The 27,847-nt window shown below is 42.6% G+C and overlaps 2 protein-coding genes across 2 annotated transcripts; both read right to left on the bottom strand.

Moving 5' to 3' along the window:
* Positions 1–104: 104 nt before the first annotated feature.
* On the bottom strand, positions 105–18,848 carry LOC582300 (mucin-17). The gene is made up of 2 exons (XM_030997121.1): positions 3,244–18,848; positions 105–2,792 (listed from the first exon to the last, which is right to left on the bottom strand). Exons 1-2 carry the CDS (start codon positions 18,645–18,647, stop codon positions 2,603–2,605), a joined length of 15,594 nt encoding a protein of 5,197 aa, XP_030852981.1. The 5' UTR covers positions 18,648–18,848; the 3' UTR covers positions 105–2,602.
* Positions 18,849–18,856: 8 nt separating this feature from the next.
* Positions 18,857–25,453, bottom strand: LOC115929115. The gene has a single exon (XM_030997324.1). It carries the CDS (start codon positions 25,451–25,453, stop codon positions 18,857–18,859), a length of 6,597 nt encoding a protein of 2,198 aa, XP_030853184.1.
* Positions 25,454–27,847: the final 2,394 nt, after the last annotated feature.

The following is a 27,847-nucleotide window of genomic DNA, read 5'->3' as shown; positions in this document are numbered from 1 at the left end:
CATTGCAGGCATTAGACTATGATGTAGCATTACATTCCAACTGAGGAATACAAATATTGACAGTAGACCATATACATAACAAAATACCAACTAGACAAGTTCAATATTCTTCTAATTATTAGTGCATAGCATTTTATTAAGCGGCATGTGAACATAGTAAGATTTACTAGAAGTTAGTGTTGCTATACTTTGCAAAATAATACGATTAAAACTCTAATTTAACTCCTATTGCGGAGAACAACGTGTCATGTATATTGTCTTTTATGATAACAAATTATAGTAAAATATATAAATAACTTGCGTTCAGAATGACCTTCATGCCTTGAGTTTAAGCAGGTTGAACTCACGTCTTCTTAGCCCACTCGTCTGTATAAGTACTGTGCATTCGACATAATAAGTCGATAATATTATTTATACATGATTAATATATATATATATATAGGCGTGAAGAATATGGTCTAGGAACGTGAGACGTAGCTGTACTTTACAGTTTTATATATTATCATTTTCGAGACCCCCTCCCGACATAGTCATTTAATTTGTATAGTGTAATTTCGCGGTATGTATACACAGCTATAAATGGAAATGTTTATGACGGTTCTCTCCGTTATACTGAAGTAATATCAAAAGTCATTCCTCTAAATACACTTTTTTGTTGTTCAGTCGTTGTACATTACATTTGTGAAACATATCATATACCGGGTAAACATTCTAAAAAATACGCCTCACTGTCTCTTATTTTCCTATCAACTAAAATGACATTTATGTACAATGTAAAAATGGGTGTAGATTAAAGCACTACTTTGCATAGAATAGAAGCAAAATATAACAACCAACATGATATAAGCTTATTTTGTATACAAAAATTCAGTATAAATATGCAAATAATCATCTCATGTAAAATATTAAAGTGTAGGATGAAGTCTTTAGATGGAAATAGAAAAATAAGCATAATACGCAATATTTTTGGATAAATATATGGAAGTTATTTTGATTAGGCATTGTGGAATATTATGAAAGTGATATCTGTGAATTGGTACACTGAGTGTATATATACCAATTTACTTGAATTTAGATTCATATAAATGTTACACATGAATAAATATGTGAATATACATGGGTATACACAGTGCAAAATAAGCAAGAGTAACAAAGTTGTTATAAATTCAACTTTGAAGTCTATCAGAAATTCAGTTTGAATGAAATACATATTATAATTATACAACAATATATAGCCGCTATAAAGACGTACTGCTATTTTTACATTCATAGTTACACTTTGAGTGTTAGATATTCAACAGTGACATAAGTAAGCACACAGTACATAATGAAAGCATTGATATATTTAAATCTATGCAACATCACATTCATTAAAATACTTTGCTGCTTAAATATAACATTATTCAAATACTTCGACATTTTTTTTCATACAACAATGCAATCTTTTATTTAAAAACTTACACTGACGTAGAAGTATGAAAGACCTGATATGGCATTAAATATCACTACCAACTTTCACATGAATCTTGGATAATATATTTTTAATACAATAGCCTTCTTTTATTAACATAACAAAAATTCATATTCATAAAAAACTTTAAAAATCAATCATTTTTTACAATTTTTACAATATAAAAAATTCAATAATTTTATATTTGACTTTTGTGTGTTTTTCTTCTGAAATTCGATTGTTTTGACAAGAACGCTTATATAACACACATGATAACAATATAATGTAAAATAAAACAATTATTATTTTTTTTTTGAATTTTATACACTAAAGTGACTGATCCTACGAATTTGAAGTGTAAGGATATCACTTTATTTTTCGTAATATGTGACTTTTGAATAATATGAATAATTTCAAATATCACGATTAATCGCAATATCTTACTTAACATTATGATACAATTGCAATCAAAAGATAGCATAACATTAATGTTATGTGCAGCTAAAGTAATATCTAGGAAAGTAAGATTTATGTAAACAATGGTAATTTGTTTAATGTTCTTGATGCACATATATCACGAAAGATAACATAATAATATATATAAATTTATTTACATAACACTTCATAAAATATTAACTTGAAAAGTCTTTAACATTTGCTTCACATGAACATTAAAAATATTGTAAGATATCATATACTGTTTTGCTTTATCAAGAATCTTATAATAAAAAAAATATGAATTAAACACATTATTGTTATTATCATTTATTTATCTATTTAAATTTGCATTCACTTATTAACTACGCTCTTGATTCTACATCTTAATCATATTTATATTATTCAATTCTACGTTTTTCGTGTTTACTGTAGCTTTTTGTTGAGATAACTATGCAAAGAAGCATTTTCTATAAAAAAGCACTTTTAAGTAATTTTACAAATTACTTATTTTGGGGCTTTCACAATCTCTCTATGAACAGATGAGAAATACGTCTTATACAAACACGACCTCGTTACAAAAAATGGATTCTTCTATATTGTCAACAATTAATATTTATTGGTAGTTACAATCCTTCCACTTGACATCTCCTGGTAGAAGAATTCATCTAGATTATCGAGGTCGCGGAGTGATTATCTCTTGATGGTAGCATTCGTCTAAAACTTCCCAAAGTCATGGAGAGATTTTCTCGGTGAAATGTCAGTCTCAGAGGTAGAGAGCCTTGAGTAGCGCCCCCAAGATGGTCTGGTGTCGCGAACTCTCTCTACTACCCGGGCGTATCTGGATTCCGAAGGCACCCATTCGGCTCTGGACATTCCACTTCCGCTGACTGAAGCGGCCGGTCTCCTACGTTAAGAACACACACAAAGAAAAATGAAAAAAGAAGTTATTTTTAATTGTAACAATATTTGAAGATTGTTTTTGTAGGTTAAGATAGTTCTGGGTGGTCTGATATGTAAGCTATGAGCTCCATTGTCTTTTATTTTAACCGTAGTTTAAGATAATTTAAGGATAGTTTTTGATGGTGCAAGATACTAGTTATATGACAAATAAGATTAAATATTCAGACTTGAGACTTAATGAAAATGTAGAAAGAAAATGTCTTGGAGAAGAGTTTAACTCTTGACAACCAATCAAGGACTGATTTATTTGCTTTCGGTAGTTAAAAATACATTGAATTCCTCACTGCTGTAATTATGTTGTGTGAATAAAAGAAATCGAGGTATATTACTGAAAGATCTTTTATATAACATTACATGTATATTTCATAACTTCAAGATAAAGATGCAAACGTTACCTCAGATCAGACATAGATTTGCTTCGTCGTCCAGCGAGTGGATGCTCACCGTCAGGCATAGATTGGTAGCTGGTTAGGGAGGCAGGAGCCCTGGGAGACACCACCTCTGAGAGGGAAAGTTCTTTCCTGATGAGGCTCGTCTTGAACTTTGAGGATTGTTTCCTACGTCGCGGGGCTTCTGCAGATGGCAGGTTGATGTCTTCTTCAGATGATGAGGACTCGATGCCTCTTAGTGTCGTCAAGTCAAACTCTCCACACACAGTCTGCGTGTCGTCGTCTGAATCATAAGCTTCGGATTCGGAGCTAGGTACCCCTGGTGCCCTGTGTGGTCTTGTGTAGGGCCAGTATTTGGGGTCCTCATGGAGATATGGACTCTGGAAATCCATGACTGCTTGCCAGGATTCTGAATCAGTTTCTGAATCGGTGGTATTGACTTCAGATTCTATGTCACTTGGTGAGTCATCTGCGGGACGTCCTGGAGGACCGTCTCTGGGTTTGGTGAACCGAGTTCTGAGTTTCTCTACCGATGGCAGATCATATTCGTCTTTCTTAGGTTTTTCTGGACCTTTCTCCATCAGCCACCCGTAATCTCCATAGTTAGTTGGTGTTGATTTACGGAGAAGTTCTTCAAGGCGAGTCACCATTGGGGTTGATTCAGGTGAGGGGCGTGGTTTTCGATGCATGATGTGAGTTGGCTTCATTCCTGGAGAAGCAGATGATGTTAGTTCCGTTGGAGTTTCTCCTAGAATTGATGGGATGGGCGAGCCTTTTTCATCATGAAGTCTGTCACTAGGTCCTTGGTCAACTTTCGGGAAACCAGGTTTACCATAAAGAAGCTCCTTTGTTGACTTAGGCCGCGTTGAATAGGGGCTCATTCCCAGTGAAGGTCGTCCTGTAGGCTTCTTGTCATCTACAAGGTAGCTCACAAGAGTTGTTTGATCTCCAGATGAAATCACTTTTGACAACCTCAGATCTCGTCTTATTCTTTCCAATTCATCAACTTTTGATGAGTCACTTTTTTCATCAAGGGAATCGGGATCTGAGAGCTCCAGCGAGTCGGCATCATCAGATTTTAGGAACGTAGGTGGTTTATAACTCATCTGAGTGAGAACACTGCCACTGCTCATTGTTGTCATAGACGTGCGAGATAATGATTCCGTCATCATAGCTGTTGTGTATGTGGTCCCAGCAGTTGTTTGATGAACAAGAACCATTCTACAATTCGGTGGCATGTTGTCGACGATAACCTGATTGATTGTTGAATGAGATTCTTGGATATCTGTACGAGTGTGGAAGGTACTGCGAGGTCTGTACTGGGCGACCGGCTGTTGGTACGTAACTTCACGAGATGGCTCAAGTTTTTCGATACCCTGGACCGTCCTGCTCACCTCAGAATCAAAGAGACGAGTTGATGAGTCTTTTGTCCGGTCATGAAGCCTGAATCCAGACTGGAATTGTCTTTGTGTCTCTGGTGGAGTAACCGGTGTCAACCGCAGTGGTGTTCTCTCTGTCGAAGGCATCTCTATTGTCACTTTCTTGGGCTGTTTGAGTTGAGATGTTGGAGGGGTCATCATTTTCCCAATGGGTCGAGGTGACAGAGATTCCAAGCCGGGGGGTGTAGATTCAAATTCTGGGCGTTGACTGTAGAAAATCACTGGTGAGAGTGACCGGTCATGAGTAGGGATTTTCTCCTCTGGGAAGAAAAACGGTGAAGACGCTCCTTCTCTGGTTACTGGCTCTATCTGGACAATGTGATCAGTAACATCCGATCGCTTCTGTGGTTGCACTGCTCTGCTGACGCGGCCAATACTTCTGTCAGGTTCTATTGATGTGTGCCTAGTAGGCATTGTGAATGACTGTGACTGGGTGCTTGAGAGCCGCTTCGGCGAGTACATAGTTTCCTTCTGGGCTGTGGTTGGCACAAATTGCATGCCAGTGTTTGAAAGAGGCCTAGGTTGTCGTGACTGCATGGCAAACTCCTTTTGAGCGACGTTAGCCTGTGTAACACGGGACTCTCTCTGCATTTCTGTTTGTGAGTACGCAGGGTTGTGTTGTCTTGGTGTCATAGATGTTTGCTTAGATGTGACATCATACCTGGTCTCTACTGTCTGGTGAGTTTGTAGAGGTCGCATTATCACCTGTAATGATTGATGTACTAGTTCTGGAAGAAGAGCACTCTGTCCGCCATGATGTTTCATAAGAGTGATATCTGTCTGAGAAGCCGAATGTAGGTTGTTCTGTTTAGCCGGTGTGGTGCCACGATCGCTTGTTGTTGGATGAACTTGAGTCTTTGAATCTTTCGTATCCGATCTGATGGTGGATGTACCTCTGGTGCTGTTCCGAATCTGAGTCTGGCAGACCTCGTCAATCTTCACTGGCTTTATTTCCTCCATCTGCACAGAAGCATCTTTGCTAACAACAAGCATTTCAGTTGAATTGTCCAAAGCCTTACTGTATGGAGGTAAGGTACCTCGTTCAACAGTGGATGGCTTGGTCTTGATGTCTGGTTCTTTCGGTGCCTGGAAACTTAGACTTTCTACCAAAAGTTCTTTCACCCGCTCTTGGATATATTCCTCTTTAATCTCTTCACGGATTCGAGGTTCGAGCTCTCTTCTGATGGTTACCTCCAAATCTTCCCGTACCTCTTCCTCAATTTCATGTTTGATTCGAGGAGCAAACTCAACTATTAGCTCTTCACGATAGTCGTCAAATATCTCCTCTCTAAACTCTTCCATGACCGTTTCCCTCATCTCTTCTTTAAACTCCTCTTTCAGTTCAAGACTGAGTTGGTCTCGGATGCTGGTAGTCAACTCCTCAGTCAGTTCGTCGATAACTTCATCTCTTACTTCATGTTTAATTGTTGTTATAAACTCCTCACTAGGAGGTTCCCTCACTGGAACCAGACTCTGTCGGACAGGCGATACTTCCTCCTTCTTTGTTGGCTCAGAAATCTTTTCGGGAGCTTTGTGTTGGTTGCCGAAATTCTTCTGCTTGATTTCAACCTGCTGCTTTTCATGCAACATGTAAGGTTTGGCTTCAACGGTCTCATCGTACTGTCTGGTCTGAACTGGAGTTGTAGATTTGGTCACCACAAGTGGTCGTTGCTGTGGTTCGTGCATGGATGTAATGAATTCGGCTCTGATATCATCTCGCACTTCGTTAATGATTTCTTCACGAATTTCTTCTATCAGCTCCTCTTTGATTTCTCGCCTCAATTCATATTTTGCCTCTTGTCGAATCTCTTCCCTGAGTCGCAGTCGTTCAGCATAGCTGATGGTTGGTTGCACGAACACAGGAGCTGCTTCTACGGGCTGTACAATCGTTGGACGCACGACATCGTCTACAGGAATTTCCTGTGTTGAGATTTCGCCACCTACTTCAGTACATTTCTCGTAGGTGTCTCGTTTTGCTAAATACTGGGTCGAGAACTCTGTGGTCACTGGATGAGCTTGACCTCCTCTATCAGTGAGTTGAATGTTTCTCGGAGTCGAAGTGGATTCACGCGTTTCCAGTGTGTGCTGGACACTCACGTCAGCAGGTAAATTCATGGTGTAGTACTGGGATGATTGACTCCTATTTTCAGGATAAACCTGCAATGTCCTGTCGCTGGATTCAGTTTTCACCATTTCAGTACCGTCTTCCACTGTTAATGGCTGTACTTGTGACTGTGAGTCTTGACTCTTTCTCATGGTGATTGGAGAACTTGCTGTGTCATGATATGGAAGCTTTTCTGGAAGTGTTGAAGTATCCAATGTCGACGGCCTGGATTGTGTGGTGAAATCTTTACCTTCAACTGACACTGTTGTTGTGGTTTCATTTGTTGACTTCCATTTAGCTTGGGAGATTTGATCTACCCCTGTTGGTGAAACTTGAGTTGCAAAGTCTCTTGCCTCAAGAACTATGTTTGTAGTTCCTTCGTCAATAGCTGTCTTTCTCTGCATAACTGGTGAGCTCAGTTTTTCTGACGTTGAAGTTTTCTGGTATTGAGATCCATAGTCTGTTGTCGTAGCCGAAATCTGAGTTGTGAAATCTTTTGCATCAGCAGACGGTTCCATCATAGTGCTTTCATTGACAGCAACCTTCCTCACCAAAACTGGCGAATTCATCTTCTCTGATGTTGCAGTGTCTACGGACTGCGATTCCATTTCGATGGTTGGCGGTGATACTTGAGTGTTGAAATCTTTAGAATCAATAGGCAAAGGCAGAATCAGAGTGCTTTCGTCGGCCATGACCTTACGAATAAGGACCGGAGATGTTAGTCTGTCAACTGTCAATTCCTTAAGTGACTGGGAAACACCATCTGATGTGGTAGGTGTAGCCTGTGTGTATAAGTCCTTTGATTCCAATGATGCCATCATTGTACCCTCTTCTATCACATTCCTTCTAATCAACACAGGAGAACTGAGCTTTTCCGTGGTAGGCGGAGTTGCCTGGGTATTAAAGTCCTTTGCATCAGATGGTATTGGTATCGTTCCTCCGTCAATCACTGTTTTTCTTGATGGCACTGGGGAACTCTGTTTTTCTGAAGTAGTTGGTGTAGCCTGTGTTGTAAAGTCTTGTGGTTTGCTTTCTGTAATCGTCGTGCCTTCATCAGTTTTCCTCTGCAATACGGGAGAACTAGGCTTGTCAGACATTGTAGCTCTTTCAGATTGAGAAGAAATGTGGGTAGTATTCGGACTGGACTGTGAGTTGAAGTCCTTTGCTTCAAGAAGAGCCATCATAGTGCTTTCATCAATCACTTGTCTACGAACGAGCACGGGCGAGCTGATCTTTTCGATGGTGGTTGGGGTTGCCTGTGTTGTAAAGTCCTTGGCGTCTACAGGCTGGGGAAGGATCAATGTACTCTCATCCATCAACTGTTTCCTGATCAGTACAGGAGAGCTTGGTTTATCAAAGGTAGAACGCAAGGCTGGCTGAGAAGTACCATCTGATGTTGTGGGAGTAGCTTGGGTGGTAAAGTCCTTGGCATCTGTAGGAGGTGGCAGGATCATTGAACTTTCATCTTTAACCTGTTTTCTGATCAGTACAGGAGAGCTTGGTTTATCAAAGGTAGAACGCAAGGCTGGCTGAGAAGTACCATCCGATGTTGTGGGAGTAGCTTGGGTGGTAAAGTCTTTGGCATCTGTAGGAGGTGGCAGAATCATTGAACTTTCATCTTTAACCTGCTTCCTGATCAGAACAGGAGAGCTTGGTTTATCAAAGGTAGAACGCAAGGCTGGCTGAGAAGTACCATCTGATGTTGTGGGAGTAACTTGGGTTGTAAAATCGTGTGGTTTGCTTTCTATCATCATTGTACCCTCGTCAGTTTTCCTTAGCAATACAGGGGAACTAGGCATGTTAGACATGGTAGCTCTTTCAGATTGAGAAGAAATGTGGGTAGTATTTGGACTGGACTGTGAGTTGAAGTCCTTTGCTTCAAGAAGAGCCATCATGGTGCTTTCATCAATCACCTGTCTACGAACGAGCACGGGCGAGCTGATCTTTTCGATGGTGGTTGGGGTTGCTTGTGTTGTAAAGTCCTTGGCCTCTACTGGCTGGGGAAGGATCAATGTACTCTCATCCATCAACTGTTTCCTTATAAGCACTGGGGAACTGAGCTGATCGGTCGTAGAACTCTTTAGAGATTGTGAAACGGAATCTGTTGTAACTGGAGTTGCTTGCATTACCACATCCTTTGACTCAGCCAAATCCATCGTTGTGCTTTCATCTATAGCAACCTTCCGCTGCAGAATAGGCGAGCTTACTTTTTCAGTTGAGGTTGGGGTCATCTGAATACCCAAATCTTTGTCTTCTTTTGGCCTCATTGATGTGCTTTCATCAGACACTTCCTTCCTTGTAAGAATTGGTGAACTAAGCTTGTCAGCTTTGGGAGATTCTACGTACTGGGATGAGTTATCTGTAACAGTAGGGGCAAACTGGGCCATTGAATCTCTCGCTTCTCGTTGGATCATGAATGTATTTCCATCAACGAGTTCCTTTTGAATTTGCGACTCCACGTTTGAGCTCATTGGTGGTATTGTCGTGACTGATCTATTCTCTGAGGGTATCAACAACTGGGATGATTGGTCCCGGATATCTGGCTGAATCTGAACAGACCCATCAGCCAACGACACCTTTGTCATAAATGTGCCTCCATCCAATGTTTCAGGCTTCACCTGTGCATTTGCGTCCGCGTTCTTGACAGCATCGGACTGAGTAAGAATATCTTCTTGCACTGGTGCAACCTGCGTCGTAAAATCTTTTCCATGTTGTGGTGGTGGTGGCATTGTACCTTCTTCTATAGTGCCAATCTTCCTCTGTAATATTGGAGAACTTTGAGTGTCTGCAAACGTCTTCGTCATAGGTTGTGATGCTCCCTCGATTCTCACAGGTGATACCTGAGCGAAACCGTCCTTTGATTCGGCCGGTATCATCATAGTACTTTCATCTATTGCGACCTTCCTTGTGAAGACAGGAGATATAACCTTGTCCGTTGTCACAGTTTTGGGGTACTGAGAACTGTGTTCAGATGTTAACTTCTTTTGCATTACAGGTGAACTGATTTTATCAGATGTGACAGTTGAAGGATATTGAGAAGTGCCCTCTGATGTTAGTGGTGTCACTTGGGTATGGAAATCCTTAGCATGAATCTGTGCCATCATTGTGCTCTCTTCAGAAGTTACTTTTCTGACAACTATTGGTGAAGAGGCGGTGTCACAAGTTTTGACCTCCCGATATTGTGAGATGCTGTCAGATTTTCTGACTGAAGCTTGTAAGTCGATATCTCTTCCAGGAGCTGGAACAATTTCAGTAACACGCTCAGATGTCAAGATCTGGAATTGGACAGAGCCTTCTGATGTGCTGGTAGATGTCTGAGTTGGTAGATCCTTCGAATCCAAGGCAGGCATGTAGGTGCTGGTATCCGTTAAGAGAGATCCAATATGAGTACTGGCATTGTTTGAAGAAACCTCAATAGGCGAAGACGAGCGGTCAGTATGCGTAGTGATGTACTGAGATGACATATCCAATGATTCCTGATCGGTCTGGAATTTACTATCAGCATAAGGTACTGCGGTCATAGATGTACCACCATCAGAGGTATCTGGAGCAATCTGGGCAACAGCATTCTCTGACCTTCGTTTAAACACAGGAGAGCTTGCCATGTCAGTTGTCCAAGGAGTGGTCTGGATTGTGAAATCTTTCCCTTCGTAATGAGTTATCATTGTGCTCCCGTCTGATGTAGTTGGTTTGCTCTGTGACTGAGCATCTCTACCCTCTGTTGAGATCGGAGAGTTTGCTCTGTCGGAAGATGGAACCACTGTATCGTGCTGCAAAGAATTATCCTGCACATCAACTGCATGTTGAGTAGATGAATTATTGAACACTCTGGTTGTAATATCGCTTTGAGTCGAATGAGTGGCATGGACTTGATGAATTTGACTGCCACGATCATGCCTCCACGCACCTGTTGTTCCTATGCCTCTATCAAGTAGGGTTGGGTGAATTTGTGCAGAAGCATCGACTCCCCAAGCTCTTGGCATTTCAGCAAAATCTTGAATGACATTGATCTGCTGGATTGGTGCTTCATACGAGGAAACAACTGGTCCATCTAAAGTCTCTTGCAGATTGTCAACAAATGTGTCCCAAGTGAATTCCTCTAGCGAGATACGGTCAGACTGTGTATCAAGGAATTCTCCATCTTCAAACTCATCGCTAAAATCTGCAAACATTGGGTCTGTCTGTGTCGAAGAAACAACATGCTCTCTCCGTTTGAAAATTGGTGAATTGCCCAAATCTGCACATGTTGGCATAACTTGGACCGACATATCAGCAGCATCTTGATGTTCGTATTGACTCTGTGTATCTGCTACCTTTGTATCACATTGTGCTGAGTTTGAACTTTGGTCCACTCTTGCCTGAGAATCTGCATCAGCAGACAGTGGTTTGGTAACCATACCCATGTCTGCGCTCTCTGGTATAATCTTGGCAAGTGATTCCTGGCTTTTCGTGGTCGGGCGGAATTGAGTTGACAGATTATACTGAAGCGGTTTTGATGTCTGCGTATCTGTCGTCTGTCGGTACTTAACAGAAGTACTAGTTTCTGCATTAGCCATGGTCTTTCGTTGTTGTTTAGGCGAAGTATGTGCAGAACCAGGGGGACTATACTGAGCACTTGTTGTAGATTTGACAACCGTGATGGTGGACATTCCTTCATCAACCGTCAATGCGTCGACCTGTGCAAAACTATCCACAGGTCTTGATGCATGCTGTGATCCGGTATCTCTCATTGGTGTTGAGGGCTGTCCCATTTGGACTTGTACCTCACTGGACACCATTTGTCCTGAGTGCATTACTGTAGCTTGATCAATGGTAAGAGGTTGGGTCTGCTCTCCAAAGTCAATACCCATTGCTACCGTCTCTGTAAATCCATCTTCAGTATCAGGGAGGGTTTGCTGCTGGGCATCCATGAGAACCGATTCCGTCTGTGCAGGAGCTTCCACAGCTTTTTCAAAGATTGTTTCTGTGTGTCTTTCTCGGCCATCTTGCACGTAGCTAACTGTATTCACATACAAGGGACCAAAGTCTGGCTCATCAAACTGCACCGCAACTGACTCCATCTCTACATTTGTTTGTGATGGTACATCGTTTAGATCATCAGAGAATGGAGATACTGCTCTTTCATTAAGGTCATAGTGTTCAGTTTCAGTTGAACCGTCAGCATGTTTTGCTTCTCGGAAAGTGATTGGTGCAATCTCTTCCGATTGCGACACAATTTCGATGAATTCCTCTTCCTCTACATGGACGTCTGTCTGGCAAGATTGTTCCAATGCCGTGCATGGCGTTGTAAAAGTACTTCCTTCGTGAGTAATTGGGCTTGTTGCTGAAGCACTATCAACCATTTGCACATCAACATCGTGTTGTGTAGATGTTTCAAATACAGAAGGTTTGATTTCAGGCATTGTAAGGGCAGATCGTTCTACTAATCTGATTTCTTGAGTGACCACCTCTTTTGCCATTTTGGAAACTTCAGTTTGAGAAATAGCACTCATCACGGCAGTCTTTTCCGTAGTTGTTGTTGCACTTCTTACCACATGAGATGTTTGTGCTTCATTGGCCTTAGAGGTAACTTTGATGTCAGCTTGAGTGGGTTTTGTTGAGTATTTTGTGACACGTGCTGGCGTGGAGTGATCCACAGTACTTGGTGTCACTACCAACATCTTGTCCATGACTTCAGTCTTTTTAGCCTGGACTGCAGAGTGTGAGGTAACAGGTTTTTGCAGGTTGGCCTGTGTGGAACCAGTTCTTAGCTGAATGCGGAGTACTTCTGTTCCACGTTCAGAAGTTTTTGATTCTGTAAAAGCCTGTGTTGTTGAATCTCGAGAGGACCTGATAATCTGAGAAGCCTTGGGAATCACATCCTTCACCGGGGTTTGAGCATCCTTATTGACGGCCCGATTTAGAACTGGTGAAGATGCCTTCTGCGATGTATTCGGTGTAGTTTGCATTTGCATCTCAGTAAGGTTTACCTCGGCCTGACTTATCTTCTCAATCTTGGGTTCTGCCTTGGGTGTCTGTGAATCTTTATGAGATGCCTCAGGGAGAATCTGGGAAGTCTGATGAACAACGTGTTGTTGTGTTTGAGTCTGTGACTCACCTGCCTTCGTTTCGAATTGAGTTGTCATGTGCATCTTAACTTCCTGTGCTGGTTGAGTTCCACTGGTCTTCGCACGTGATAGAATGGGAGAAGAGCTCTGGTTAAGATTTTTGGAGAATGTCTGGCTCACAGAATCTGTCTGTTTTGTTTCATACTGCGTTGATCCTTCTCCAAGAGATATTTCCATCTGTGTTGTTGTCTCTTGACGTTTTAATTCAGTTTGAGACACAACGTGTATTGAAGAGGTTTTGATTACAGGGGTTTGCAGCAATTGACTCTGGTGTCTTGATAGAAGAGGGGATGTTGCTTGGTGTCCCAAACTCAACTTTGTTTGTCCGTCAAAATCGTGTTGTTTCAGCAGATGTTGCGTCGAGGTATCCAACTGTTGCATCTCATGTTGAGTTATCTTCTCATGCGACCGTCGTTCATACTGAGTGTTAGAATCGATAGTCGAGATTTTATCTTCCAAAGTTTGAATCATGAGATTCAACAGCTTCACTTCATGTTGTGTCGTGACTTCTGAAGTCAAAACCTTCTTTTCTTCCATCGTTTGTGCAGTACTGTTGTCAGTCAAGGCAGGTACTGGTGATGTAGCTTGATCAGAACTTGAAACAGTTGTCTGTGATTGACTGTCACCATACGCCATCATATACTGTGTCATGGTGTCTTTAAGCTCCTGTGCAAGTTGGGTTGTCCTTTCAACTACACTGGCCTCATATTGAGTAACATTGTCTTGACTTGAGCCTTCATACTGTGACGTAGTACTTAATTGTGCTGGCCTCTCTTGCTCAACTGTTTGAAGTACTTGATCAGATGTCTCGCTGATGGCAGTAAATGAGGCTTGATTCTTTTGACTGATCTTACATTGAGTTGTTGATTCAAGCAAGATGCTCTCATATTGAGTGGTGATATCGGTCACCTGTTGCAAAGCTGATGAAATAGTCTTGTGTTCAGATTGAACTATTTGCTGAGAGGAAGCGTCTTGTTGATTGCTAACATGTTGCGAAGAGCTTTCATTAGTAGAAAGCTCATATTGTGTTCCTGTTTGACCTTCGTGTTGGGCTGTTTGCATGGCCATGTTAGATAAGTTGATTGAGATTGAAGATGTTGACTTGCTAGTGGATTCAAGAGCGTACTGGGACTGGGCATTAAGTTGTTTCAGCTCATGCTGCGTGGTGCTCTCCACCTGGTGAATTTCATGCTGACTTGCACTCTCCTGCTCATCTTTCTCGTACTGTGTTGTGATTCCCTCTGCACTCACTTGGGACTGCGTTCCAGTGTCACTACCGGAAGGAAGTGTCTGTAAGTGTTGAGTTGCAAGACGCTGAAGTTTCGGGGATGAAGCCTTGTGTTCGATGTCAACGAAACTTTGTGACAAAGCATCATGTTGATTTGCTTCATACTGTGTCGTACTCTCCATAGTATCTCGGTCATGTTGGGTTGAACTGTCTTCACCGATTTGCTCATGCTGGCACGATATCTCTCGGTCCTCCCTCTCAGATTGGGTAGTTGAACTTAGCAATTCCTGTTCATACTGAGATGTAGTTTCAATCATCGACCGTTTAGCAGTCTGCAAACTTTGATGGGCATGGCTCACATCTAGAGTTGAAGTTGTAACATCTCCGACTTCAACCGTCGATTGAGCATGTGCATCTTGTAGATTCTCCACATATTGTGTCATACTCTCTTCCTGCTTGAGATCATACTGACTGACGCCATCTCTTTCCTGTACATCTACTTGCGTGTGTGAAGCTTTCTGCGTGAGGAAGTACTGTGATGATGATTCTGCAGTTAATCTCACATCAGAGATTGTTTGAGAAACTTGCTCCATGAATGTAGGATGAGTAGATGATGTTGCTTCGTCCTTAAATCCTACCTCAATATGAGAATGTGCATCTTGAAGTTTCACTCCATGCTGGACAGATCCATCCTTGACACTAGGTCCATACTGTGTCGTGTGATCCATTTGGTCGCCTTCGTATTGTGTAGAGTCATGCTGAATTCTGGTCTCTGCCTGAGTCGTCGATTCCTGACCTTTCACGATGTATTGGGTTGATGATTCAGTCTTTGGTACCTCCTTTCTCTCCATGGTTTGCATATACTGGTTATTGAAGTCAGGTATAGTTGTAGATGTACTTTTCTCATCATCCAACGTGAAGGACTGAGATTGTGCATGTGCAAGAGATAATTCGTACTGAGTTGTCGCCTCATCCCCATATATTGCATATTGACTGGTTTCACTCTTCTCAATCACTTCATGTTGAGTGGCAGTGACGTTTATCTTCAATACATGCTGAGATGAAACATCGGCAACAGACTGGAATGTCTGATGAGCTTGATCAGAGGCCGTTTGAATGGCAGGGGTTGTTCCTTTCTCTTCTGTTTGAGTTGTCATGACTGGTTCTTCCTGTGCTGTTTGAGATCCACTGGTCTTTGCACGTGATAGGATGGGAGAAGAGCTCTGGTTAAGATTTTTGGAGAATGTTTGGCTCACAGAATCTGTCTGCTTCGTTTCATACTGCGTTGATCCTTCTCCAAGAGATATTTCCATCTGTGTTGTTGTCTCTTGACGTTTTAACTCGGTTTGAGACACAACGTGTATTGCAGAGGTGTCGATTACAGGGGTTTGCAGCAATTGACTCTGGTGTCTTGATAGAAGAGGGGATGTTGCTTGATGTCCCAAACTCAACTTTGTTTGTACGTCAAAATCGTGTTGTTTCAGCTGATGTTGTGTCGAGGTATCCAACTGTTGCATCTCATGTTGAGTTATCTTCTCATGCGACCGTCGTTCATACTGAGTGTTAGAATCGATAGTCGAGATTTTATCTTCCAAAGTTTGAATCATGAGATTCAACAGCTTCACTTCATGTTGCGTCATGACTTCTGAAGTCAAAACCTTCTTTTCTTCCATCGTTTGTGCAGTACTGTTGTCAGTCAAGGCAGGTACTGGTGATGTAGCTTGATCAGAACTTGAAACGGTTGTCTGAGATTGACTGTCACCATACATCATCATAAACTGTGTCATGGTGTCTTTAAGCTCCTGTGCAAATTGGGTTGTCCTTTCAACTACACTGGCCTCATATTGAGTAACATCATCATGACTTGAGCCTTCATACTGCGATGTAGTACTTAATTGTGCTGGCCTCTCTTGCTCAACCGTTTGAAGTACTTGATCCGATGTCTCGCTGATGGCAGTAAATGAGGCTTGATTCTTTTGACTGATCTTACATTGAGTTGTCGATTCAAGCAAGATGCTCTCATATTGAGTAGTGATATCAGTCACCTGTTGCAGAGCTGGTGAAATATTCTTGTGTTCTGATTGAATGGCAGGGGTTGTTCCTTTCTCTTCTGTTTCAAAGTGTGATTGTGAGTGTGCTTCCATTTGACCTCCTTCATATTGGGTTGTAGTATGATCAACCTTTGATTCATACTGCGTGCTAACAGCTTCAGCAGTTACTTTGTACTGCGTTGATTCCACCTTTTCCATTCTCAGTGACTGAGTTGGAACGCTTGCCATCATTTTCGACAACTGAGTTGAACTGTCTGTCTTTGCAACACCCTTAGGCTGGGCAGTCTGTTGAAGTTGGTGAGCTACTCTTGGGAGAAGAGGTGACAATGACTGCTGAGTAGTATTCACACTTGCTTGGATTGGTGAATCATTTTGCTTGAGTTCTGTTTGTGTTGGATCGTCTCTTGTTTTGAGAATCTTTTCACTAGGCGTTTGACTCGGCATGTCATTAGCTCGTCGTAGAACAGGTGATGATGTCTGGTCAATAGATTCAACCCCCAACTGAGATTCTGCGTCTTTCATACTCAACTCATATTGAGTAACACTATCTCCTCTTACAATGTCATGCTGTGTGGCACTGTCTTGATCCTTCCTGTCATATCCAGTGCCTGCATTTTGCAGATTATACTGGATGTGAGTTGTAATATCACTCTTAGAGACTTGAGGGATGGACGCCTGCAAAGCTTGACTCGTTGAACGTGGAAGAATGGGAGATGATCCTTGGGGAATACTCTTGACTTCAGATTGTGAAGCATTTTCATGGAGTGTCTGTTCGGATTGTGTTTGACTGTCAGCTCCCTTCACATCGTATTGGGTGACGCTGTCTTTCTCTTTCTTGGCAATCTGTGTTACTCCATCCTTCAGCTTTCTTTCTGTGAATGCAGCCACATGGCGAGTTGCCGTTACTTCGGGTTCATCTGTCTGTGTCGAAAGTGCAGCCACTATTATGCCAGGCTCAGAAGCAGTCTGTGTAATTTGAGACGAGAATATTGGTTGTACAGGGGTCGCAAGTGTACCTGCATCGGACGTCTTGAAGAAAGTTTGTGAATCCGAGCTTTGCTTTGTTAAATCATACTGGGTTGCACCTTCCTTTTGGAGGAGGTCATGCTGGGACACTCCTTCCTTGACGGTTAGCATATCATGTTGACATGAGCTATCAGATGTTCTTGGTTCATATTGGGTAATGATATTACTTGTACTTAACGGTTTCCCTGCTTGTGTTTGAGAAATTTGGTCATTCTTTGCAATTGTTGGAACTTGAGTGGTACCTTCCGTCGACTTAAAGACATACTGTGTTGTGTTGTCTTGTGTCCTGACATCATGCTGCGATGAAAACGGTGCAATAGCTTGTTTGGGCGTTTGCAATACTTGATTGGTAACTCTGGGAAGAATGGGGGATGACATTTGATCTTTCCCTTCAGTTGAGGTCTGTATTGGAAGGTCTTTAAGTAGACTATCGTACTGAGTTGGTTTTTCTTCTGACTTCAGCTCGTACTGCGTCATACCATGTTGACCTACGATGTCATACTGTGTCGGGACATGTGAAGAGCTTGTTGCATACTGACTTGAATTCTCTACCTGCTTTAGTTCAGACTGTGAGGATGCATCCCCTTGTTTTAGTTCGTATTGAGTCAATCCGTCACTCATCTGGACTCCTGTTGGTTTAGGAGTCTGAAGAGCTTGACTAGTGACACGACGAAGGATGGGGGAGGAAGCTTGTTGCTGAGTCTCCAGGTCTGTCTGGCTGGTAAATAGCTGGTTTTCTATTACAGATTGTGTTGTAATGTCTTTCACTTCAGTTCCCTGTTGGGTCGGTGTATCCTTCAAAATTGATTCATGTTGAGTCGTAGTATCTTGAAGTACAACTGCAGATTGAGTTGTGATATCTTGTACCATCAGGTCATGTTGTGTTGACATTTCTCCATCGTTCTTCTCAAACTGTGTGGAACCTTCTTGCCCGACAATGTCATAGTGAGTCACCTTATCATCTTGTACGAATACATGCTGACTGGTTGAATCTTCTTTCTTTACTCCAAACTGGGTGGACGCTTCATCCTGTTTTAGCTCGTATTGTGTTAATCCATCGCTCTTCTGGATTCCTTTGGGTTGAGGAGTCTGAAGTGCCTGACTGGTAACACGACGAAGGATAGGAGATGAAGCTTGCTGTTGAGTCTTGAGTTCGGTCTGGCTGGCACACAGCTGGTTTTCAATCAAGGACTGCGTTGTAATAGATTGTTGTAGAAGGTCATACTGTGTAGCCCCATCTTGCTCATTCATCTGGTGCTGGGTAGCAGTTTCCATGCCTTTGAGATCATATTGGTTCATGCTACTGTCCATTTTCCTTTCGTACTGACTTGAACTGTCTGTTTTAGGTGATGGCAATTGTGGTGCTGCATACTGGACAGGAGAAACAATCTCTCGAAGAATAGCGTCTTCAACAGGAATGGGATAATCAGGTGTTTGAGTATCAGCACTGTGCATTTTTACTTCATACTGTGTTGTTGTCTCACCAATCTTCAGTTGGTATCCTGTGTTACTGTCCGTTTTTTCGAGTTCATACTGAGTGGTTCTTTCTTGGGTTGACTTCTCATATTTGGTCTGAAGTGCCTGACTGGTTACACGACGGAGGATAGGAGAGGAAGCTTGTTGTTGTCTCTCGTAATCAGTTTGACTTGCAAATAACTGACTTTCTAACTCGTACTGAGTGGGCCTCTCTTGTTGGTCTTTGACATATTCGGTAACACCGTCTTGTACCTCTCTCTGGTGCTGGGATGTACTGTCAATACCTTGATATCGTACTGGGTCTCAGCACTTTCACCTATTCTATCATATTGACTAGTTCCTTCAGTGACAACCCTCTCATGCTGGCTTGATCCATCTTGTTGATGGATCTCGTACTGCGTCATAGTATCTGCCTTCGTCTGGTCATGCTGTGTTGACCTGTGTTCATCTTGCTTTCCATACTGAGAATTCGCATCAATTGTTGAACTCTCATATTGGGTTGGAGCAGAAACAGCAGAGAGCACAAACTGGGAAGAACCATCTTTCTGCTGCGGAACAAACTGTGATGATGAATCGCCCTGCTTAACCTCGTACTGTGTCAATCCATCACTCTTCTGAACTCCAGTGGGTTTAGGCGTCTGAAGTGCCTGACTGTTGATACGGCGAAGGATCGGAGAGGAAGATTGAGTCTGAGTCTTAAGTTCGGTCTGGCTTGCAAATAATTGGTTCTCTATTTCATATTGGGTTGGCTTTTCCTCTCGTTCTGTCACATATTCTGTTACACCATCCTGTACATTTCGTTGATACTGTGTTGCACCTTCTACACCTGTGATATCATATTGAGTCACTGAACTTTCACCTGTTCTATCATATTGACTTGTTCCATCAATTGTACTACTCTCATATTGACTCTCCCCATCCTTCAAGCTATGTGGTGTTTGCATAATCTGGCTTGATTTTGCTCGAAGAATAGGAGACGCTGCCGTATGCGAGATCTTGACATCTTTTTGTGTTAGTGCGTCTTTCATGTCCGCTCCATGCTGGGTGGGTGTATCCTTCAAGATTGCTTCATGTTGAGTGTCTGCTTCTTGAAGGGTGACTCTTGATTGAGTTGTGATATCCTGTCCCTTCACATCATGTTGCGTTGACACATCTTCATCCTTCTTCTCATATTGTGTCGAAATCTCTTGCCCAATGTTTTCGTAGTGCGTCTCAGCGTGTTCTTGTTCCTGTACGCATTGACTTGTTGACTCTTCTGTCTTGACTCCAAGCTGGGTGGACACGTCATCATTTTTAAGTTCATATTGTGTCAACCCATCGTTCTTCTGGATTTCTGTAGGCTTAGGAGTCTGGAGTGCCTGACTGGTGACACGACGAAGGATTGGAGATGAAGCTTGCTGCTGTGTCTCAAGTTCGGTCTGGCTGGCAAAAAGCTGGTTTTCTATTAATGACTGTGTTGGAACGTCTATCATATCAGCTCCATGTTGCGTAGGTGTATCCTTCAAGATTGATTCATGTTGAGTCGTAGTTTCTTGAAGGGCAACTCTAGATTGAGTTGTGGTGTCCTGTCCCTTCACATCATGTTGCGTTGACATGTCTTCATCCTTCTTCTCGTACTGTGTGGAACCTTCTTGCCCGACAATATCATAGTGTGTCACAGCATGTTTTTGCTCCTGCATGTATTGGCTTGTTGACTCTAATGTTTGGACTCCAAGCTGGGTGGACACGTCATCATGTTTAAGTTCATATTGTGTCAACCCATCATTCTTCTGGACTTCTGTGGTCTTAGGAGTTTGGAGTGCCTGACTGGTGACACGACGAAGAATAGGAGATGAAGCTTGTTGCTGTGTGTCATAAACAGTTTGACTTTCAAACATCTCACTCTTCACCTCATGCTGAGTTGTTCTCTCTTGTTGGTCCTTGACATATTCTGTTTTACCGTCTTGTACATCTCTCTGGTACTGAGTTGTACTATCAATACCCTTGAAATCATACTGGGACATAGCACTCTCGCCTATTCTGTCATGTTGACTACTGGCATCAGTAACAGCCATTTCATGCTGACATGTTCCATCCTGTTGGTGACTCTCGTACTGGATTACAGTATCCGTCTTCTTTTGGTCGTATTGGGTTGACCTGTCTCCATCTTGCCTTACATACTGTGAAGTGCTATCAACTGTTGAAGTCTGGTATTGAGTTGGGACAGAAGCAGCAGAGAGCACAAACTGGGAAGAACCATCTTTCTGCTGTGGAACGAACTGTGAGGATGAATCACCCTGTTTAAGCTCGTACTGTGTCAATCCATCGCTCTTCTGAACTCCTGTAGGTTTAGGAGTCTGAAGTGCCAGGCTGGTAACACGACGAAGGATTGGAGATGAAGCTTGCTGTTGTGTCTCAAGTTCAGTTTGACTGGCAAACAGCTGGTTTTCTGCAATAGACTGCGTTGTAATGTCTTGATGTAGAATGTCATACTGTGTAGCTCCATCTTGCTCATTCGTTTGGTGTTGGATTGAACTTTCCTGCATCTTTAGATCATATTGGATCATAGTACTGTCCATCTTCCTTATGTACTGACTTGAACTGTCAGTTTTAGGTGATGGCATTTGTGGTGCTGCATACTGGACAGGAGAAACAACTTCGCGCAGAATAGCATCTTCAACAGGAATAGGATATCCGGGTGTCTGAGTATCTGAACTGTGCATTGTCATTTCATACTGTGTTGTTGTTTCGTTTGTCTTCAGCTCGTACACTGTGTCAGTGTCTGTTTGTTTGAGTTCATACTGTGTGTTGCTTTCTTGGGTTGCCTTCTCATACTTGGTCTGCATTGCCTGACTTGTGACACGGTGAAGGATCGGAGAGGAGGCTTGTTGCTGTCTCTCAAACAGATACTCTGTAGTACCATCTTGTACCTCCGTCAGATACTGAGATGTACTGTCAATGCCTCCGATATCGTATTGGGTTGAAGCACTCTCGCATGTTCTGACATACTGACTTGTTCCATCAGTAACAGGCCTTTCATGCTGACTTGATGCATCCTGTTGACTTCCTTGGTGCTGCGTCATAGTGTCAGTTTTCTTTGCGTCGTATTGGGTTGACCTCTCTCCAAATTGACTTATATACTGTGTAGTTCCATCAGCTGTCGGAGTCTCATATTGAGTAGGGACAGAAGCAGCAGTTATCACGAATTGTGATGATGAGTCATCCTGCTTAAGCTCGTACTGTGTCAACCCATCGCTCTTCTGAACTCCTGTTGGCTTAGGCGTCTGAAGTGCCTGACTGAGGACACGACGAAGGATCGGCGATGAGGCTTGTTGTTGAGACTCAAATTCAGTTTGATTTGCAAATAACTGACTCTCAATCTCATGCTGTGTTTCTCTGTCTTGTCGGTCCATCACATATTCTGTAAGAACATCTTGGACATCCTTCTGGTATTGAGTTGTATTCTCACTACCTCTCATATCATATTGAGTGGCTGTACTTTCACCCGATCTGTCATATTGACTTGTTCCGTCAATTGTTCTACTCTCATATTGACTCTCCCCATCCTTCAAGCTATGTGGTGTTTGCATAATCTGGCTTGATTTTGCTCGAAGAATAGGAGACGCCGCCATATGCGAGATCTTGATACCACTTTGTGATGGAGAGTCTTTCATGTCCACTCTATGTTGGGTGGGTGTATCCTTCAAGGTTGCTTCATGTTGAGTTGTAGTTTCTTGAAGGGCAACTCCAGATTGAGTTGTGATATCTTGCCCCTTCATGACATGTTGCGTTGACACGTCTCCATCTTTCTTTTCGTACTGTGTGGAACCTTCTTGCCCGACAATATCATAGTGTGTAACTTTGTCATCTTGTTTGAATACATGTTGGCTTGTAGAATCTTCTTTCTTTACTTCAGACTGGGTTGACATGTCATCCCGTTTAAGTTCGTATTGTGTCAACCCATCACTCTTCTGGATTCCTTTGGGTTGAGGAGTCTGAAGTGCCTGACTGGTAACACGATGAAGGATTGGAGATGAAGCTTGCTGTTGAGTCTCAAGTTCGGTCTGGCTGGTAAACAGCTGGTTCTCTATGACAGCTTGTGTTGTAGATTCCTCCTGTTGAATGTTATACTGTGTAGCTCCATCTTGCCCATTCAGTTGGTGTTGGATGGAACTTTCCTGCATCTTTAGATCATATTGGATCATGGCACTGACCATGTTCCTTTCATACTGACTTGAACTGTCAGTTTTAGGTGAAGGCATTTGTGGTGCTGCATGCTGGACGGGAGAAACGATCTCTCGCAGAATAGCATCTTCAACAGGAATAGGATATCCAGGTGTCTGAGTATCAGTACTGTGCATTGTCATTTCATACTGTGTTGTTGTTTCGTTCGTCTTCAGCTCATACAACGTGTCAGTGTCTGTTTGTTTGAGTTCATACTGTGTGTTGCTTTCTTGGGTTGCCTTCTCATACTTGGTCTGCATTGCCTGACTTGTGACACGGTGAAGGATCGGAGAGGAGGCTTGTTGCTGTCTCTCAAACACTGTCTGGCTTGCAAATAACTGATTATCTATTTGATGCTGCGTATGGATTTCTTGCTGATCTAAGAGATACTCTGTAGTACCATCTTGTACCTCTGTCAGATACTGAGATGTACTGTCAATGCCTCTGATATCGTATTGGGTTGTAGCACTCTCGAATGTTCTGACATACTGACTTGTTCCATCAGTAACAGGCCTTTCATGCTGACTTGATGCATCCTGTTGACTTCCTCGGTGCTGCGTCATAGTGTCAGTTTTCTTTGTGTCGTATTGGGTTGACCTCTCTCCAAATTGACTTATATACTGTGTAGTTCCATCAGCTGTCGGAGTCTCATATTGAGTAGGGATAGAAGCAGCAGTTATCACAAATTGTGATGATGAATCATCCTGCTTAAGCTCGTACTGTGTCATCCCATCGCTCTTCTGAACTCCTGTTGGCTTAGGCGTCTGAAGTGCCTGACTGAGGACACGACGAAGGATCGGCGATGTGGCTTGTTGTTGAGACTCATATTCAGTTTGATTTGCAAATAACTGACTCTCAATCTCATGCTGTGTTTCTCTGTCTTGTCGGTCCATCACATATTCTGTAAGAACATCTTGGACATCCTTCTGGTATTGAGTTGTATTCTCACTACCTCTCATATCATATTGAGTGGCTGTACTTTCACCCGATCTGTCATGTTGACTTGTTCTGTCAATTGTACTTCTCTCATATTGACTCTCCCCATCCTTCAAGCTATGTGGTGTTTGCATAATCTGGCTTGATTTTGTTCGAAGAATAGGAGACGCTGCCATATGCGAGATCTTGATACCACTTTGCGATGGAGTGTCTTTCATGTCCGCTCCATGTTGGGTGGGTGTATCCTTCAAGATTGCTTCATGTTGAGTCATAGTTTCTTGAAGAGCAACTCCAGATTGAGTAGTGATATCTTGCCCCTTCACGATGTGTTGCGTTGACATGTCTCCATCCTTCTTTTCATACTGAGTGGAACCTTCTTTCCCGACAATATCATAGTGTGTCACTTTGTCATCTTGTTTGAATACATGTTGGCTTGTAGAATCTTCTTTCTTTACTTCAGACTGGGTAGACATGTCATCCCGTTTAAGTTCGTATTGTGTCAACCCATCGCTCTTCTGGATTCCTTTGGGTTGAGGAGTCTGAAGTGCCTGACTGGTAACACGACGAAGGATTGGAGATGAAGCTTGCTGTTGAGTCTCAAGTTCGGTCTGGCTGGTAAACAGCTGGTTCTCTATGACAGCTTGTGTTGTAGATTCCTCCTGTTGAATGTCATACTGGGAAGCTCCATCTTGGCCATTCAGTTGGTACTGGATGGAACTTTCCTGCATCTTTAGATCATATTGGATCATAGCACTGACCATGTTCCTTTCATACTGACTTGAACTGTCAGTTTTAGGTGATGGCATTTGTGGTGCTGCATGCTGGACGGGAGAAACAATCTCTCGCAGAATAGCGTCCTCAACAGGAATAGGATATCCAGGTGTTTGAGTATCTGTACTGTGCATTGTCATTTCAGACTGTGTTGTTGTTTCGTTCGTCTTCAGCTCATACACAGTGTCAGTGTCTGTTTGTTTGATATCATGTTGAGTAGTGCTTTCTTGGGTTGCCTTCTCATACTGCGTAGACATGTCATCACCCTTTACCTCAATCTCTGTATACATTGTTCGCTTAATTTTTCCTGCTTGGAGAGAGGTCTGAATTAATTGGTTGTTAACTCGTGTCAAGATTGGAGATGAAGCTTGGACGCTTACTTCGTTGACTGCTTGAATTCCAGATGGAGAATTTTCGACCTCACTTTGAGTGTTAACATCTTCCTGTGTCGTCTTATGCTGGGTCTCAATGTCCTTATCTGCCCTCTCGTATTGAGTAGTAGAATGAGCTGCTGTGAAAACGTACTGAGTTGCGTTGTCCTCCGTCATCTTTTCATATTGCGCAGCTATGTCAAGTTGTGAAATCTCGTACTGGGTTGTACTGTCAGATTTAGGTGATGGCATTTGTGGTGCTGCATACTGGACAGGAGAAACGATCTCTCGCAGAATAGCGTCCTCAATAGGAATAGGATACCCAGGTGTTTGAGTATCAATACTGTGCATTTTCATTTCAGACTGTGTTGTTGTTTCAGTCATCTTCAGCTCATACGCAGTGTTATTGTCAGTTTGTTTGATATGACTTTGCGATAGAGAGTCTTTCATGTCAGCTCCATGTTGGGTGGGTGTATCCTTCAAGATTGCTTCATGTTGAGTCATAGTTTCTTGAAGAGCAACTCCAGATTGAGTAGTGATATCTTGCCCCTTCACGACATGTTGCGTTGACATGTCTCCATCCTTCTTCTCGTACTGAGTGGAACCTTCTTTCCAACAATATCATAGTGTGTCACTTTGTCATCTTGTTTGAATACATGTTGGCTTGTAGAATCTTCTTTCTTTACTTCAGACTGGGTTGACATGTCATCCCGTTTGAGTTCATATTGTGTCAACCCATCGCTCTTCTGGATTCCTTTGGGTTGAGGAGTCTGAAGTGCCTGACTGGTAACACGACGAAGGATTGGAGATGAAGCTTGCTGTTGAGTCTCAAGTTCGGTCTGGCTGGTAAACAGCTGGTTCTCTATGACAGCTTGTGTTGTAGATTCCTCCTGTTGAATGTCATACTGGGAAGCTCCATCTTGGCCATTCAGTTGGTACTGGATGGAACTTTCCTGCATCTTTAGATCATATTGGATCATGGCACTGACCATCTTCCTTTCATACTGACTTGAACTGTCAGTTTTAGGTGAAGGCATTTGTGGTGCTGCATGCTGGACGGGAGAAACAATCTCTCGCAGAATAGCGTCCTCAACAGGAATAGGATACCCAGGTGTTTGAGTATCTGTACTGTGCATTGTCATTTCAGACTGTGTTGTTGTTTCGTTCGTCTTCAGCTCACACGCAGTGTCAGTGTCTGTTTGTTTGATATCATATTGAGTAGTGTTTTCTTGGGTTGCCTTCTCATACTGCGTAGACATGTCATCACCCTTTACCTCAATCTCTGTATACATTGTTCGCTTAATTTTTCCTGCTTGGAGAGGGGTCTGAACTAATTGGTTGTTGACTCGTGTCAAGATTGGAGACGAAGCTTGGACGCTTAATTCATTGACTGCTTGAATTCCAGATGGAGAATTTTCGACCTCACTTTGAGTGTTAACATCTTCCTGTGTCGTCTTATGCTGGGTCTCAATGTCCTTATCTGCCCTCTCGTATTGAGTAGTAGAATGAGCTGCTGTGAAAACGTACTGAGTTGCGTTGTCCTCCGTCATCTTTTCATATTGCGCAGCAATGTCAAGTTGTGACATCTCGTACTGGTTGTACTTTGTTCGGTATCGGACACATGTTGTGAAGCAGTAGTCTTCGTCCGCACCGCAACAGCAGGAGGCGTCTGTTGAACTTGAGTTGATACACGAGGAAGACGAGGAGAAGAAGCCTGGTCAAGGATTTCCAAGGCTGTTTGTGAAGGAGATTCAGCCAAAGCCGTGTTGTATTCAGTAAATCTCTCTTCCATTTTCATATCATAATCTGTAGCAGTGTCGCCTTGTGACAGTTCATGTTGAGTAGTTATTTCTTTCGAAGATACTACTATTTCAGTCGTTCTGTCTCCCCATTTCAATTCATGCTGTGTAGCTAGATCTGATCTCTCAGTATGTGCTTTGAATTGAGTGGACATGTGAGCCACAGATGATTGGTATTGCGTGATATGATCATTTTGCTTAATTGTAATTGGTGAAGATGCTCTCGGAACAGTGTCGACCTTTGTTTGGATATGTGATTCACGAATGCCTTTTGGTGGTGTCTGTGACTCGTTGTCGTTTGTCCTGGAAATAATCGGAGAAGACACCTTCTGCATTGTTGGCTTACTCTCGTATTGCGTCGATGTGCTGGTCATGATTCTTGGTGGGTCCGATTCCAATGTTACAATGCGGGGCATAACAGGGGCAAACTCCTGCACCACCGGAGTCATGACAACATTTTCTTCCGTAGGAGTTTGGGAACCAATTGACATAGATTGTGGCGTTAGTGTAGACGTTGCAATAGGACTCATAACGGCTGTCTGATTTCCTGAGTCATGTACATTGGCCTCATACTGGCTGTCAAAAGCTTCTTGCTCCACTTTGGATTGAGTAGTAATATCTCCCATTTTAACCTTGTGATGTGTTGAACTGTCAACAACACCAAGCATGCGTTCTGTTGCTGCGTCTTTCCATTTGAGTTCGTACTGAGATGTGTTGTCTTGACGTGATTGGCCAATTTGTGTGCTAATTTGTTCCACATCTTGTTGAGGTGTTTGCAAACTGTGATCTAGTTTTGGAGTCAGCAGGGGAGACGATGACTGATCCCCTGATAGAACAAGATACTGAGCTTCATTGTCTTGATGTGATGAAACATGTTGGCTGGCAATGGCTTTCACCTGCAATTCACGTTGCGATGAAGCATTTTTCATTTTCTTGCGTTGTTCACCAGGAGTCTGCAAAGCTCTGCTCATTGCTCGAGGAAGCATAGGTGAAATGGCCTTAGCAATGGAGTCCATGAATGTCTGGGATTCTTTGCCATGTGCAAGTAACTCGTACTGGGCAGATGCATCAGCAGCAGGAGTTTCAACGGGTGATGAAG

The sequence above is a fragment of the Strongylocentrotus purpuratus genome, unplaced genomic scaffold, assembly GCF_000002235.5.
Source record: "Strongylocentrotus purpuratus isolate Spur 01 unplaced genomic scaffold, Spur_5.0 spur5_scaffold_4, whole genome shotgun sequence".
In the NCBI taxonomy this organism is placed as follows: Eukaryota; Metazoa; Echinodermata; class Echinoidea; order Camarodonta; family Strongylocentrotidae; genus Strongylocentrotus; species Strongylocentrotus purpuratus.
The sequence above is the reverse complement of the archived record's forward strand: the minus strand, read 5'-3'. Positions and strand labels throughout refer to the sequence as shown.